At 40.9% G+C, this 13,637-nt stretch overlaps 1 protein-coding gene across 1 annotated transcript in view; it reads right to left on the bottom strand.

Moving 5' to 3' along the window:
- Positions 1–7,992, bottom strand: part of kcnab1a (potassium voltage-gated channel subfamily A regulatory beta subunit 1a) — a 98,952-nt gene extending 90,960 nt beyond the window's left edge. The window contains exon 1 of the mRNA XM_063907194.1: positions 7,721–7,992. Coding sequence (XP_063763264.1) covers positions 7,721–7,992 — 272 coding nt within the window. The remainder of the gene's footprint in view (positions 1–7,720) is intronic.
- Positions 7,993–13,637: the final 5,645 nt, after the last annotated feature.

Below are 13,637 nucleotides of genomic sequence, written 5' to 3' on the forward strand. Positions count from 1 at the left end.
TGAAGAAACAACACGTGGGAACTGTTGTGAATGTGCTGTGGAGGCTCTTTACCGTAGTATAATTAATTCCCTTAGAGGGGCCTGATTTAGCCAATTTTCAGAATCATATTTGCATTTTGTGTTTCTACAGGGACATGTCTCTGTCTGAAACCAAAGCCCAGTCTGTTCTGATTTGTTTGCTCTGTTGTGATTGGTCAACCGTTTAGAGACATCCCGCCCCTTTGCCTATCAGGTACAATGTGTCTGACCGCTTGCAGATATAGGGACACAGTGTTACATAGTGATAGTCATTATGTTCAGGAGGTAAACAATGGAGTCCAGTTTTAGTTTTTAAACATTCGAATTCCTCTCAAAAACCCCTAACCCTATTCGAAACCAGGGGACCCTACAAAGTCATGCACAAAGCTGGGACTGGAGGCTTGTTGACGTTCGGGGATTATAAAGTTGGAACAGTTAAATGTCTTTTTCCACCTCTGATTTAGTCTTTAGTAAAACAATGTGCAAAATTGCACAAATAAATGGCCTGCAACAGCAGAACGTAGTCAATACAACCACAATTTGATTTCTTTTTAACCTTCATTCCACCATACTTCACCTGAACTAAGATGAACCTGTGTCAGAAGCTGATTGTACTGATGCCAGGCACACCGCGTACATGCACACACACACCTTCATACATAGAATAAGTGAAATTCAGGCTGAGGCGGAGGGGCAGCTGGACCCATTGTCCAGCAGGATGGGTGGAAAAACTGATCCTGCCCTGCAGCCGGAATGTCAGCTGAGCTTATGCAACGCGATTCAACAACATATTTATAGCCACTGGAAGCATACATATCCATACACAGGGCGCAAAAACACTGTACGGGTATGCAAACACATGCAATGCAAACACAGCCAGCGTTAAAGTCACCACAACAAATGAATCTGTTTCTTGCAATAAAGACTTATTGCAGTCACGTTTCCCTCCCTCACATTTAATTATTGGGTGTTGATTTTTTGCTATTATTTTTGGCCTCTGGGGTTGTGAACAATCACATTCTCCTTTAAAGCTGCTCAGCATGTGGGCAGGTGAGTCACTGACCAAAATATCAACAAAAAGAGGGAGGTGGGTTCACAGAGAGATTATTTTGTGGGGTCCAGTTTGGGGTCAACTTTTCTCACTTAGAGGGGCCTTATTATTCTATTTTTGGTTTTCAGAATCAGAATCAGAATCCCTTTATTGTCCCACAGAGGGGACATTTAAATTTGCTACAGCAGCAACAGAACCAAAGGCAGCTTTACAAAAGAAAATATGCATTTAAAAAAAATATTAAGATGAAGAAAAACACACAATTTACCAAATACACATCCTGAAGGAGATATAGCAGCCAGGTAAATATTGCACAGTTAGTAATAATGGCATATTTATGTTTATATATTGCACATAAATTGTTATTGCACAACTATTCAGTATTTTTTGTTTTGTTTATGAGGGGTCTACCAGGGGCCATGCTGATTGTAAAGTCTGACCGCTGCAGGAAGGAAGGACCTGCGGTATCTCTCCGTGAGACACCGCGGGTGTAGCAGCCTGTCACTGAAGGAGCTGCACAGTGCGGACAGGGTGTCCCTTCATACTAATATAAACCTGAAAATGAGCATAACAGGGCCCCTTTAAGTACAAATGTTATCCTGAGCCCTTCCCATCAGCTTCATTCACCCTGGGACTAATTAGCCATCTTTATCCGCCAATTTCCCTTTGCCCCCATGTGTACTCCTTCCACTGAGTGAATCCCTGTACAATAATTGCATATGTCTGATAATTACTCACTGGTGCATAGCTTGACAGAAACAGAATGAGTATAGCAGCATTCTATAGCACAACACAGCACATTTCTTCATGCATACATTTGAAAAGAAAAAGATTAATTGAAACTTGGGTTCATGTTGATGCCGCTCACTATCGCTGCAATGTATGAAAACAATATTTCTGTGTTGTTAACTTGAATTAGAACGCTCTTTCTATGTCATCTAACTCTATGGCAGCAATAATTATGCCAGTGATCAGCCTCCAGCCCTGAGGGACAGTCCTGCTCCTGTTTAACACCAATGTGCTGGCCTACATTCTTCATTAAACCACATTGTTACTATCATTGTAAATCTAAACCGGCTAAAAGATGAAGGGTGAGAACTCAACAAGAATGATAGCATTTCCTAATCTGTCCCAAGGCTCCTCTTTTGTATTGTATTTTAATCTTCTTATAATAAAAGGTGAACCAAGGAGATAAATCATACATTTTATGGTTTGGCTACATACAGCAGGAGAGATATGACATCATACCCCGTGCAAAAGTAGTTGTCGTGTGAAACTACCGCTCTTGGCAGCAGCTCCACACTTCATCCATCAAGCTCTGCTGGAACATGTGTTCTTGTTCCTCGCAGTATCATGTTGCAACACCTTTGTCTGCTGGTGCCAAGTGTAGCAGGATATTAATAGCCAATACCTGGTTAGAGAAGGTTGGCTGTCATTATTCACATTATGCCTCGCCTGCTCCAGATCGGTTGCAGCATGGGTACCTCTGGTCAAAGCGTATTAGGTTTAGCGGCAGCTTTATCAACCTTTTCCAGACAAATACAACGTTTTTAAGCTTTTAAATTAACTGCTTTTAAGTTTGAACACTTTTTCAGGCAGGAAAGTAACCATTTAGATTATAAATAAGAGATTAGTTATTCAAATAGTGCAATTTTGTGTGAGGTTTGGATCTGTGAGAAGCTGCTAGCTGTATGAGAGCAAAAAATGTCAACTTGTCCACATCTTTTATAATTAGTCTCGCAGTCAAATCAGTAGACACAGCAAGTTTAACCATAGGTGGTCAAATAATAATTCAATTTAAATTATGAGAGCAACCCATTTGCGGAAGCTAGCTAGATAGCTAGTAAAGTAGATAGCTAACTTTTGCTAGTTAGCTTGATGGCTAACGTCCGCTAGTTATCGAAAGAGCTAAACGTGTGCTAGTTGAATAGCACTCTGATGTGTTAACTGAGTTCAGCCCTAGGTTAACTAGTTTTTGTACATCACACCACTGTGGACCTTTGACCTTCTAGCAGTGAAAGTTCCTGATTCATATCTGTCCTTCGATTTATTTACACCCTTCTAACAAACTTATCATGTTAATATCCCCAGTGGTGTTCTATGTTAAATCCTGCTGACAAACAGACAAACCATCAAAAGAGAAACAGAAAAATGCAGGCTTTCAATTTGAATCAAAACGATCATCTTTTCCTTAACCTAAACAACAGGTTTTGACAATTGTAGTAAAATGAGGAGGCGTATGCATGTGATACAATACAGTAACAAACACCATACAAAAAAAAAGATCTACAAGACGATGAGTGTGACAGAAAAATGTATTACAATGACCTTTATCTCATAATTAATTAAGCATTAAATACATTTGTGCACAAAGACAATTAAGTTTGCAATACTGTGTCTCTATCAACATTCATTCAATCAGCATTTAATGAATTTGTAGGCGCAAACAAAATGCATATTTTAAGCTGAGAGAAGTAATTTTTAGCTCGGTTTTAAAAGCCTGGGATTTCTGTGGTTACATTCTGCCCCAGATTTTATGCCAAATCACTGGAGAACCAAACATTTGATAGCAGTTCTTCTGATTCAAATGAGAGAGAGAGGATACCCAGCCACTGCATGCTGTTTGGCATCCATAGGCTCAGATGAAAGCTGGCAAACTGTGCTGTGTGTGTGTGTGTGTGTGTGTGTGTGTGTGTGTGTGTGTGTGTGTGTGTGTGTGTGTGTGTGTGTGTGTGTGTGTGTGTGTGTGTGTGTGTGTGTGTGTGTGGGCACAAGTTGGCTGATTGTCAAGAAAGGGACTTTTGGAGGGTTTAATCTCACACTAATGCGTTTTCTAGGTCACATTCAATCGTTAATGGTTCTTTTACGCACCCCCTGTTTTAATAATAGAGTCCCAGTGATCACACACTAATCAGTATCGATTCACCAGAGATAATGAATAAAATTTCCTCTGGAGAAATTATAAAATGTGATTTTGTTTATCTGTTTGACAATATATAAGTGTGTTGTGATAATTTTGTAATGATTCACACGGTGTAGACATTTTTATTGGTCCTTCCACTGAGCTTCGGAAACATGCCTATTAAACGCACACACACACACACACACACACACACACACACACACACACACACACACACACACACACACACACACACACACACACACACCACATGCACCTGTCAATCTGTCAGTGGAGCCACGAGAGGCTGCCATCGTGTCTTTATGAGCCCGTTAAGAAGTAAGTGCAACCATTGACATGTTGACAAGCCAACTCCTAAATGACATTAGCAGCTGTATCTGAAACAAAGGGCTGTCCTCAAATACAGAAATGCTAAGTCTACCAACAATGAAACAGATCATTCGCAGATGTCAGAATGTTCTGACATCAGGGCGATAATATATTTTCCACCAAATGACTTTGAGGATGCAGTTATGGGAATGTCATTTTGCAGGAGAGAGTTGTGTTACCTCTAGTATGAAAAAAAAAAAAAGCCCAAAAATGATCACAGAGCAATTAGCAGCTGCCAGGATTCACGTTTCATTAATCTCTCACATGAAACACATGAAACAGTTTGAAGTTTCTGACAAAAATATCCGGCTGCGTCTGGTCGTATGATTCTGTAACAGCCAAGTATTGTTCTCTGAATAAAGAACAAACACGTTTAGATGATAGAAAACCGTTTGAGCTGTAAAGTCTGGTCAAAAGATCCTGAAATATTTTGTCACACTGCACCCTCCGTTCGTCTCTCCGTCCTCCTCTTGTCTTTGCTCTGCTTTGTTTTTCTAAATTAAAGAGAGAACAGAGCCCAAACCAGCAGGGATGCATGGTGAATAAGGAGAGAATGAAACAGAGAGAGGAAAGGAGATCAGAGGAAATGAGAAAGGCATGAATGTGGAGCTTTATACTTGAGTGATTGGAATGGGACAGAGCTTGGATTAGGCATTTAGCAACAAGAAAGGAAATACAAGAGGGGAAATATGGAAAGAAAAAGGGAGGGAGGAAATCTATGTGTGAGAAAAAGGAGATGAGACAGAGAAAGAGAGGAGATTACAATATAGGATCACCACCACTTGCTGTACTAATGTCCAAACTTTCAAAACTGTTGTGCATGTCACAGCCTGGAAACCAACACCATAGAGCAGTGCGATGAAGACTTATGTCTGGAGGCTGAACCGTAAGTTAGCATCGTAAGGGCTAGCTCGACAAAAAGGCAATGGGTTTTTTCCATTGGATTTCGATAAAGTGCAGACAAATAACCTTGGTAGCAAAAACAACATTTAAGAAACATACACGTTTTGTTCAACAGGATAATCTACACATACTAACACCACTTTATGATTTTTGAAGTTAAAAGCTAACGTTAAAAAAAAGCTGACTACTAAGAAACTACAGCACGGTCACATGACTTCACATCGCCACCGCTAAGCTCAATGTGGCTAATGTTAGGTGAGATAATGTTAAGCAGTCTCATTTAGACACTTGCTGTTTTTAGATTCACCAGAGGGCGGTATTTACCGACGTAGTTTATTTTGTTCAACAAATCGTGAAAACTCTTCAACTTGTGTTAACCACAGACCTTACTTCATGCGGCAAACTACAGACCCGTTGACTTTGAGGCGAGGAAACACGAAGCAAGGCTGCCGGAAGTGCAATGGACGTCAGTGTTGGGCAAGTTACTTCCAATGTAATACAGTACATATTACTTATTACTGTCTTTTTAAAGTAATAAGTTACATTACATTATTACTGTCTCTGAACTGTAATGCGTTACACTACTTTTGCGTTACTTTGAATTACTTTCACCAAAATAACCGCAACATTTGTGCTTTAAATGCTAAAATATAGTTTATTGCAGCTCATTGATTAAAGCTATCTATCTATCTTGCAGTACATGATGAAAATTAGGAAAAGAGCTAGAAATTAAAATCATGCTCCGTTTAAGTTGAATAATATGTGATACCGGTAACATTACGTCGCTGTGTGTTATTGATAACATGTTAGTGGAGCCTCTGCACGGCCCTGTGACCTGCTGTATATGAACGAGTCTCTATGGCAGCGTTAGCTCACCTTGTCATTGGTGTATTAACGGGGATTTGGCTGACAGGCTTTTTAAAAAACAGTGATTCCACAGCTGACGGAGGCTGCAGATCTTCAGCACTCTCAACTTCTCGGGGTTCAAGCAGCAGACCCAGAGAAAGTTACCTTCTGTTGCTTCGGCCTGCGCGCGCTCCTGTCTTTTTCTTTTCCTTCCTCCGAGCCTGCAGCTCTCAATCGCGAATCTGTTTCTGCAGCCCTCTTAACCAATAGTAGACAGGCTTACTGAGTTACTATTCTACCTGCACAATTATTTCTCTGGTGTCGGAATGTCTTGCGATGTTTGTGAATTCTTACAAACAAAACACCACATCATTTCGGGTTAAAATATGTTGTAACTGCGTTACTGAGAATTGTAACGGGTATTCTATTACCCAAAATTCAGAAGAAATGTGTTATATTACTGCGTTACAGCTAAAAGTACTACATTACTGTAACTCCGTTACTTTTGTAACGCGTTAGACCCAACTCTGATGGACGTTGAAGCAAATGTTCGTAGTGGCCAAACCGTTATAATACAACTTCCATGTCAATTTGTGACACCCAATTAAGACTGCTCCCATTGACTTACATTGGGAAAGAGACGTATGTAAATGAGCGGATCATTCATTTTTAGCTAAATTACGGCCCAGTACGACCACTTTTAGCCTATCTCTACATTCACCTGACTGAGCGGAGACTGGATTAGATGTGGGGCTTCAGAAAAGCTTAAGTGGGCATACTCAATGGTTCCTGATCTGGGTATTTTTGTTCTCGAGAGTCAGACCATTTTGGCTTCAAGCGCCACCAAGCAACGGTATCCAGTTGTCTTTACACATCCATTACCAGAAGTGGTTAAATGCTAATTATATTATATTGATGCTTTCTTCCTTTCTGTCGCACACCAAGGGAATCAAAACACTCCTTCCAGCCTCCATCTGTTTTGTCACCATGGAGTTAGAGGATGTCAACATGCTCTAACGCAGCAAGACAGATGCTGGCTGTTAGCATTACGGCCGTATCAGGTGACACAACTCTAAGCCGGAGGTCTTTATGACCACCAGGACTCCACTGATGCACAATGCCCACAAATGAAATTATAGGGCAGGAGGGGGGACTGCTTGTCAACAGATATAGCCCTGTTGGTCCACTCATAAAATACTACAATAAGCTATCAGCATGCATGCACACACCGCGTGGATTTACTGTGTACTGCAGGCAGCTTACTCAGCTGATTGTGTTAATGATGTGTAGAGAAGCAAAAAGCCTTAGATACGTGTGTGTGTGTGTGTGTGTGTGTGTGTGTGTGTGTGTGTGTGTGTGTGTGTGTGTGTGTGTGTGTGTGTGTGTGTGTGTATGTGTGTGTGTGTGCTTCTGAGATGAATTTATCCATGGAGCCAAACATCAAGAAGCAGCTCTGCACAACACATTAGGACTACAAAATGTTGGCGCTCAGTCCTTTTGCCACACACACACACACACACACACACACACACACACACACACACACACACACACACACACACACACACACACACACACACACACACACACATTCTTGTGGTTTATCTGACCTGTAGGGCATGCCAGTCTGATGTGAGACCGTGTCCTCTTTGCCCAATCCAAACATCTTCAGGTACCAGTTGGTCTCCATCTCCCGGATCATCGCCGCCTTGTGCCTCTGCTGCGCCCCCTGCTTCGAGGTCGAAGAGCCTCGCTTTGCCTCCTGGGAATTGCTGCGGTGGGCTTTGGTCCCGCTGAGGGAGGCCACCGAGTGTTTGCGGTGCGGGTGGTGCGACTGGTGTCCACCGCCCAGACCCCCTCCGCTGCTCCGGGCGGCTAGCATGGCCCCACAGAGCGCCCCCTCCCCTCAAAGGGCAGAGTTCAGGGAGGAAGGTGAAGAAGAGGAGGAGCTGCAGACTTCCAGGTCCTTCTTTGGGACGAATCAGTCCAGAGGGTGATGCAAGTGTGAGGAGAGCTCTTTTTGGTGCTGCTGTCACACTCTAGTCTCTCTACTTTCTGACCATCTTCAAACTCTCTGCATCTGCTTTTGTTTTCACGTCTGTTTCTTTGTCTGTCTGTCTGTCTGTCTGTCCGTCTCTCTGTCTGTCTGTCTGTCTGTCTGTCTGTCTGTCTGTCTGTCTGTCTGTCTGTCTGTCTGTCTGTCTGTCTGTCTGTGTCTGACTGTCTGTGTGCTCACTGTGCTCTCTAGTCTCTTATAGCCTTATCCAGCCTGAAACAGGATCCTGGTTTCCTCATCTCGTCACCACCGGGCCTGGCCTAAAAGGAGGGAGCGAAACATGCCAGGGTGTCAACAGTGCTCGCTCACACACACACACACACACACACACACACACACACACACACACACACACACACACACACACACACACACACACACACACACACACACACACACACACACACACACACACACACACACACACACAGAGTAGTATCTTTTTACCTAGATTTCATTATGTTTCCCCCCTTCAATAACCGGGAACAATTCCCCCAAATTGATTCATTGCATTAAATGTTTTAATTCAACCCTTTAATGGTGTCTGTGTCCTGTAGGATACAATCATTTTACAGGCTGTGTCCATGTGTGAAATGGGTGTATTAAAAGTGTAATTACGATGTAATATGGGTTTAAAAAGGGGCGTAATAATGGAGTAATAGGGGTGTAATTACCATGTAATATGGGTAGAAAAAGGGGCGTTACACTAAAACAATGAGTATTATAGGATCCCTTTATATGGCTTTGAGCGCACACATTCAATCCACAAAGTGTAGATATTAAAGAGAAAGTATGATAATGAATATTCAGCATTTGAATGCAGGTTTAGGCAGAAGACTGTGGAAAATGTTTGTAGCTGAGCTATTAACGAGTATTAAACAACATGCACACTGGCACACACACATTGTCTCTTTTAATCTGCAGGGTTGGTTTTCAGTGACAGCTCTATATTTACTCTCCTCCTGAACCTTTTCACAGTCTTGGAGTCTTACCACCATTCCTCTTGACATAAGATTCCAGGCAGAGAAACAAAGTGACACCTTTTCCTGGAATAACAACACACATTTTAATCAGACCTTTTACCGTCTTCATCAAGAAAGAGAGTCTATGCCTAAACGGTTACAGCACAGCAGGTGAGCTTCAGTTAATGTTTATGTCTAAATGCTTGTCAGGTTTTGTGTTTCACTCTTTTTCCATTTGTGTTTGTTCTGCTGTAAATTCACAGATCAAAGATCAAACACACACACAGAGAGACACACACACACACACACACACCAGAGAGCCTTTAAAGCCAACTAGCCTAAATAGGACATATTCGGCTCATGTGAGTGTTACATAGTGATGTCTTTATGTTCCAGAATTTGGGGATTTTAGCCTTTGCAGACCATTTACATGCACAAAAACCAATATAACACCCGACAATGAAAGGGAAAACCCCAAAAAGCATGGTAGGGCCTTTGAACTTTGTTTTGCTGTTTCAGAATTTTAAAAGAAATTGTGTATTATTCCCTCCGCGAACAATCTAAGGATCCTAAAGACTCATCAGCATGTTTGTCATGTTAACAGAGAGGTTATGTTGAACTTGGACAAGCAGAAACGGTGTCAAGGATCCAAGTATTTCTGAAATCTAGACCAAAATAAACAGAAACCTCAGTTATTTCCGCTAACTAATGTATACATGTCCATTAAACGTCTTCTTATTTCAAGCTGCGTGTATCCTCCTGAAATCTAAGCAGATAGCCTGAGGTTGGTGTCCCCATAGGTCAAGTGAAGAGGTCAGCGCTGAATTATTCAGCCGGGTAATGGGACCCCGATTGCCTGAGGGGAAAGGTTAGGGTCACTGCTGACTGTACGATTTCAGTCAAATCAATCAAGTTTCATTTACATGGTCCAATATCACAAATTACACAATTCTCTCAGGTTTCTTTACTGTATGTACAGGTAAAACAACCTCTGGATTTAGAGGAACCTTGCAGAAACAAGGGTAAACTCAAAAAGAAACCCCACTACCAACAGGAAAAAAGTTAATTTCACAGGACATCTTTTTTTTTTTTTTCTGGTCGCAATTTACCCACTTTGCAATCTCAGCACTACTGCTTTTAAACCTTACTCTCTTTGACATGTTCGCTATGAACTGTTATTGCTCAGGTTAATCGCTTTGGTAGGAAAGGGGTATCTATAGTTGTCCTGAGGCCACACATCTCTACCGTCCTTTTTTCTAAAGCAAGTCAAAGAAAACTGTAACTTTGGATCTTTTTTCGTCTTTGACGTGCAATACATGACAAACAATTTTTTCCACTTGCCGCAAATTCTTTGTTGGCCTAGACGTCCTGAAGCCAGGCAGTGAAGTGACACTGCTTTCATCTATACTAAATCACCTGAGAGGAATTTTTTCAGCTCAACAAATGTAAATAAAAAAAGGCTGTCATTTTATCTGCAGTATAACTGTTTTCTGAGTGGTGGTTCCATAAGAAAGGTTGCCTACTTTAGAAATCCACCCCTAGGATGACATTAAAGGACATCTTGGTACCATGCTTTTATACACATTATTATATTTCATCCACTTTTACAGATAAAGAGTAAATAAGCAGTAGTACTGTATGTGCCAGGACACACACACACAGCACACCTCTTTGACCTGTTGCATTCAAGGTCGCTGCCTGAGGGATGTTCGTCACACAAAGTGAACCCAATCTGACTTCTCTGAAGTGTCGTTGTCACCAAGAGAAATCCTAGCACGGGCAAAATCAGTCATTCAAGTCCTTTATCCTAAAACCCTGCAGAGACGAAAACCGATACACAGATACACACACAAACACACACACATGTTGTCTCAGATACTGTTCAATTAGTCTAATTATCACAGTAAAAGTACCACATTTATACGGTAAAAATATGCAGAGTAGGGTTGGATCCTTACTCTGCATCATGATCATTTTTAGCTAGATTCTTTATATTTAAATCTAGACATTCAGATTTAAAAGTAAAGAGCATCTATCTATGTATTTGTTTATTGATGAGAGGCTCTAGCTGACACAAGATGAAGAGATGATCACATTTAGTTCTAAGACATCAAATATGTCAGTCGATACCCCACTGGTGAAGCGGTTGCTAACAAGAGGCTGAATGAGACGACTAAACATCATCAGGCCTAACTTTAGCCATCTGCACTGTTCTTTTTCTTCAGTGAACACCGTTCATTTTGATTGTGTCATACTTGGATGTTGCTCATAGGAGGATGATGAAAAGACATACAAGATATCCAGTAAAGTCCTTGAGGCGGATGGTGTCTATAAGACATTCCCGAAATGCTTCACAAAACTGTTGTGGAAGCAGCTCAGGCTAATTTTGAGTGCAGCGCTCCCTGAACTGTGTAGGAGGAAATCCCAATGCATGCTGATGAGTGAGATGAGTGTGATGCTTTGCATGAATAGAAAATAGACATGTGTTTATAAATAGATTACATTTTTCACATGTCTATCTGTTGCACTCTGACTTGCAATATAAAACAAAGATGAACGTAAAGATATGTTACAGTTATAAAGCAATACAAGAAAGTGTTTACTTCACATATGTCACACTTAGATGTACCTTAAATGTCTACTAAAGGAGCAGTTGCCATGCTGAAATGTTCAAAAGGTCTTTATTTTCCTCACCCAGTCTGCTCTGATTGGTTAGTTGGCCAGCTCTGTTGTGATTGGTCAAACGCTTAGAGATGTCCCGCCCCTTAGCCAATCACGTACAATGTGTTTGAGCACTAGCCAATAGAAGCGCAAGTGTAATGAACTGATGTCACTATGTTCCAGAACTTTGGGATTTTAGCCTTTGCAGACCATTTACATGCACCAAGACCGATATAACGCACTTAAGGAAAAAATCATAATAGGATTTCCTTAAGTATAAAAATTGAGAATGGAGCTTCACAACTGTAAATTCTCACACACACACACACACACACACACACACACACACACACACACACACTGTTTTTCGTCTTGATTTAGCACTTCTGTTCCTGTCCCCTCATGTCAGCTGATGATAAATTATAAACACATTCCTGTCAGCGGTGGAGGGGGGGGGGGGGGGGGGGGGTGACAGCTTTGGTCGGACTTCACAGCTTCACAGATTCCTGGAAAGCGATGTGCTCATGAGCAGGAGCACACACTGTACACACACACACATGTAAACACACACACACACACACACACACACACACACACACACACGCACACACACACACACACACACACAAATAAGAAACCTGGTTTACACAACATGATGATAAGAGATTATACAGGTTTCCAGAAACAATAGAAAGGTATGGCTTCTTTTTGTTTTGCATTGGCAGGTTATTAAACTCACCAGGATTTATGGGACAGCCAACACAGCTACAGACACATTAATATCACACTTTTCTCTAGTGTTAAGTAGAGTACTTTCCTCTTGGCATCTTTTCAATGTTACAGAGCACACTGGGGGGAAGACAGGCTTATATACTCACAGGACTAATCACACTGATAAGACACAGCTGGAGAGGCAAAACACAAGGGAAGCGGGTGATTACACACAGGTGGGTAGGATCAGGGAGGGGCAGACAACCATACAAAGCGAGACACACAAAGACAGGAAATTAAGCCAAAACACAGGAGGAACATATATTTTTCAAATGGCAACAAATAAGACATGGATCATTCAAAAAAGCAACATAAAACAGATACAAAGAGACCCAAACAGAGTACAAGACATGAAAAATAACCTTAAAAGACATGCAAAACAGCTGAGGAGAGGAGAAGACCACAAAGAGATAAAAACCACTTCAAACCAACTTAAATATACACAAAACAACAAGAAAAAGGGGATTAAGAACAAAAATATGAACAATTATTCTTCGGTGCATTAAAATGAATTTGCTTTAGTTAAATGTTAAAAGACAAAATTCAATTTCTGAGTTAAGATGTATGCCCCACATTTCATACATTTTACCAGCATAAGAAAAGTACGGCATGAAAATTATATTGTTTCAACAAGAAAAACACGTGTTAGGGGGACTGCAAGTTACATTTATTATTTTATCAGGAAAGGTTTCATGCTCAAAGTTACATCCGTGTTTATTACTTCGCCAGGTTATTATAAACAACAACAAAAGCTTGATTATCGCGTGTTTATAAAGAGTCAAATGTGTTTCAAATGAGTTTGAGAATTGTGAGAATCACAATATCTGAGGTAAAACGTTGCCTTTACTTTAATTATCCTACCTCAACTGAAACAACAGACAGAGATATCACAGTAAAGCATAATTTAAAAAACATTAGGATCCTTCATTTTATTTCAAGTTTTCTTCCCTTATGAATTTTTCTGATTGAAATTGTTATACTTATTGAAAATGATGCAGTTAAACATTGACACATTCAAACAGTGTGAAAATGCAAATATTACCATTGTGTAAATAACTTATTTTGCTCTTGATTATA

This window comes from Eleginops maclovinus, chromosome 18 (assembly GCF_036324505.1).
Source record: "Eleginops maclovinus isolate JMC-PN-2008 ecotype Puerto Natales chromosome 18, JC_Emac_rtc_rv5, whole genome shotgun sequence".
NCBI lineage: Eukaryota > Metazoa > Chordata > Actinopteri > Perciformes > Eleginopidae > Eleginops > Eleginops maclovinus.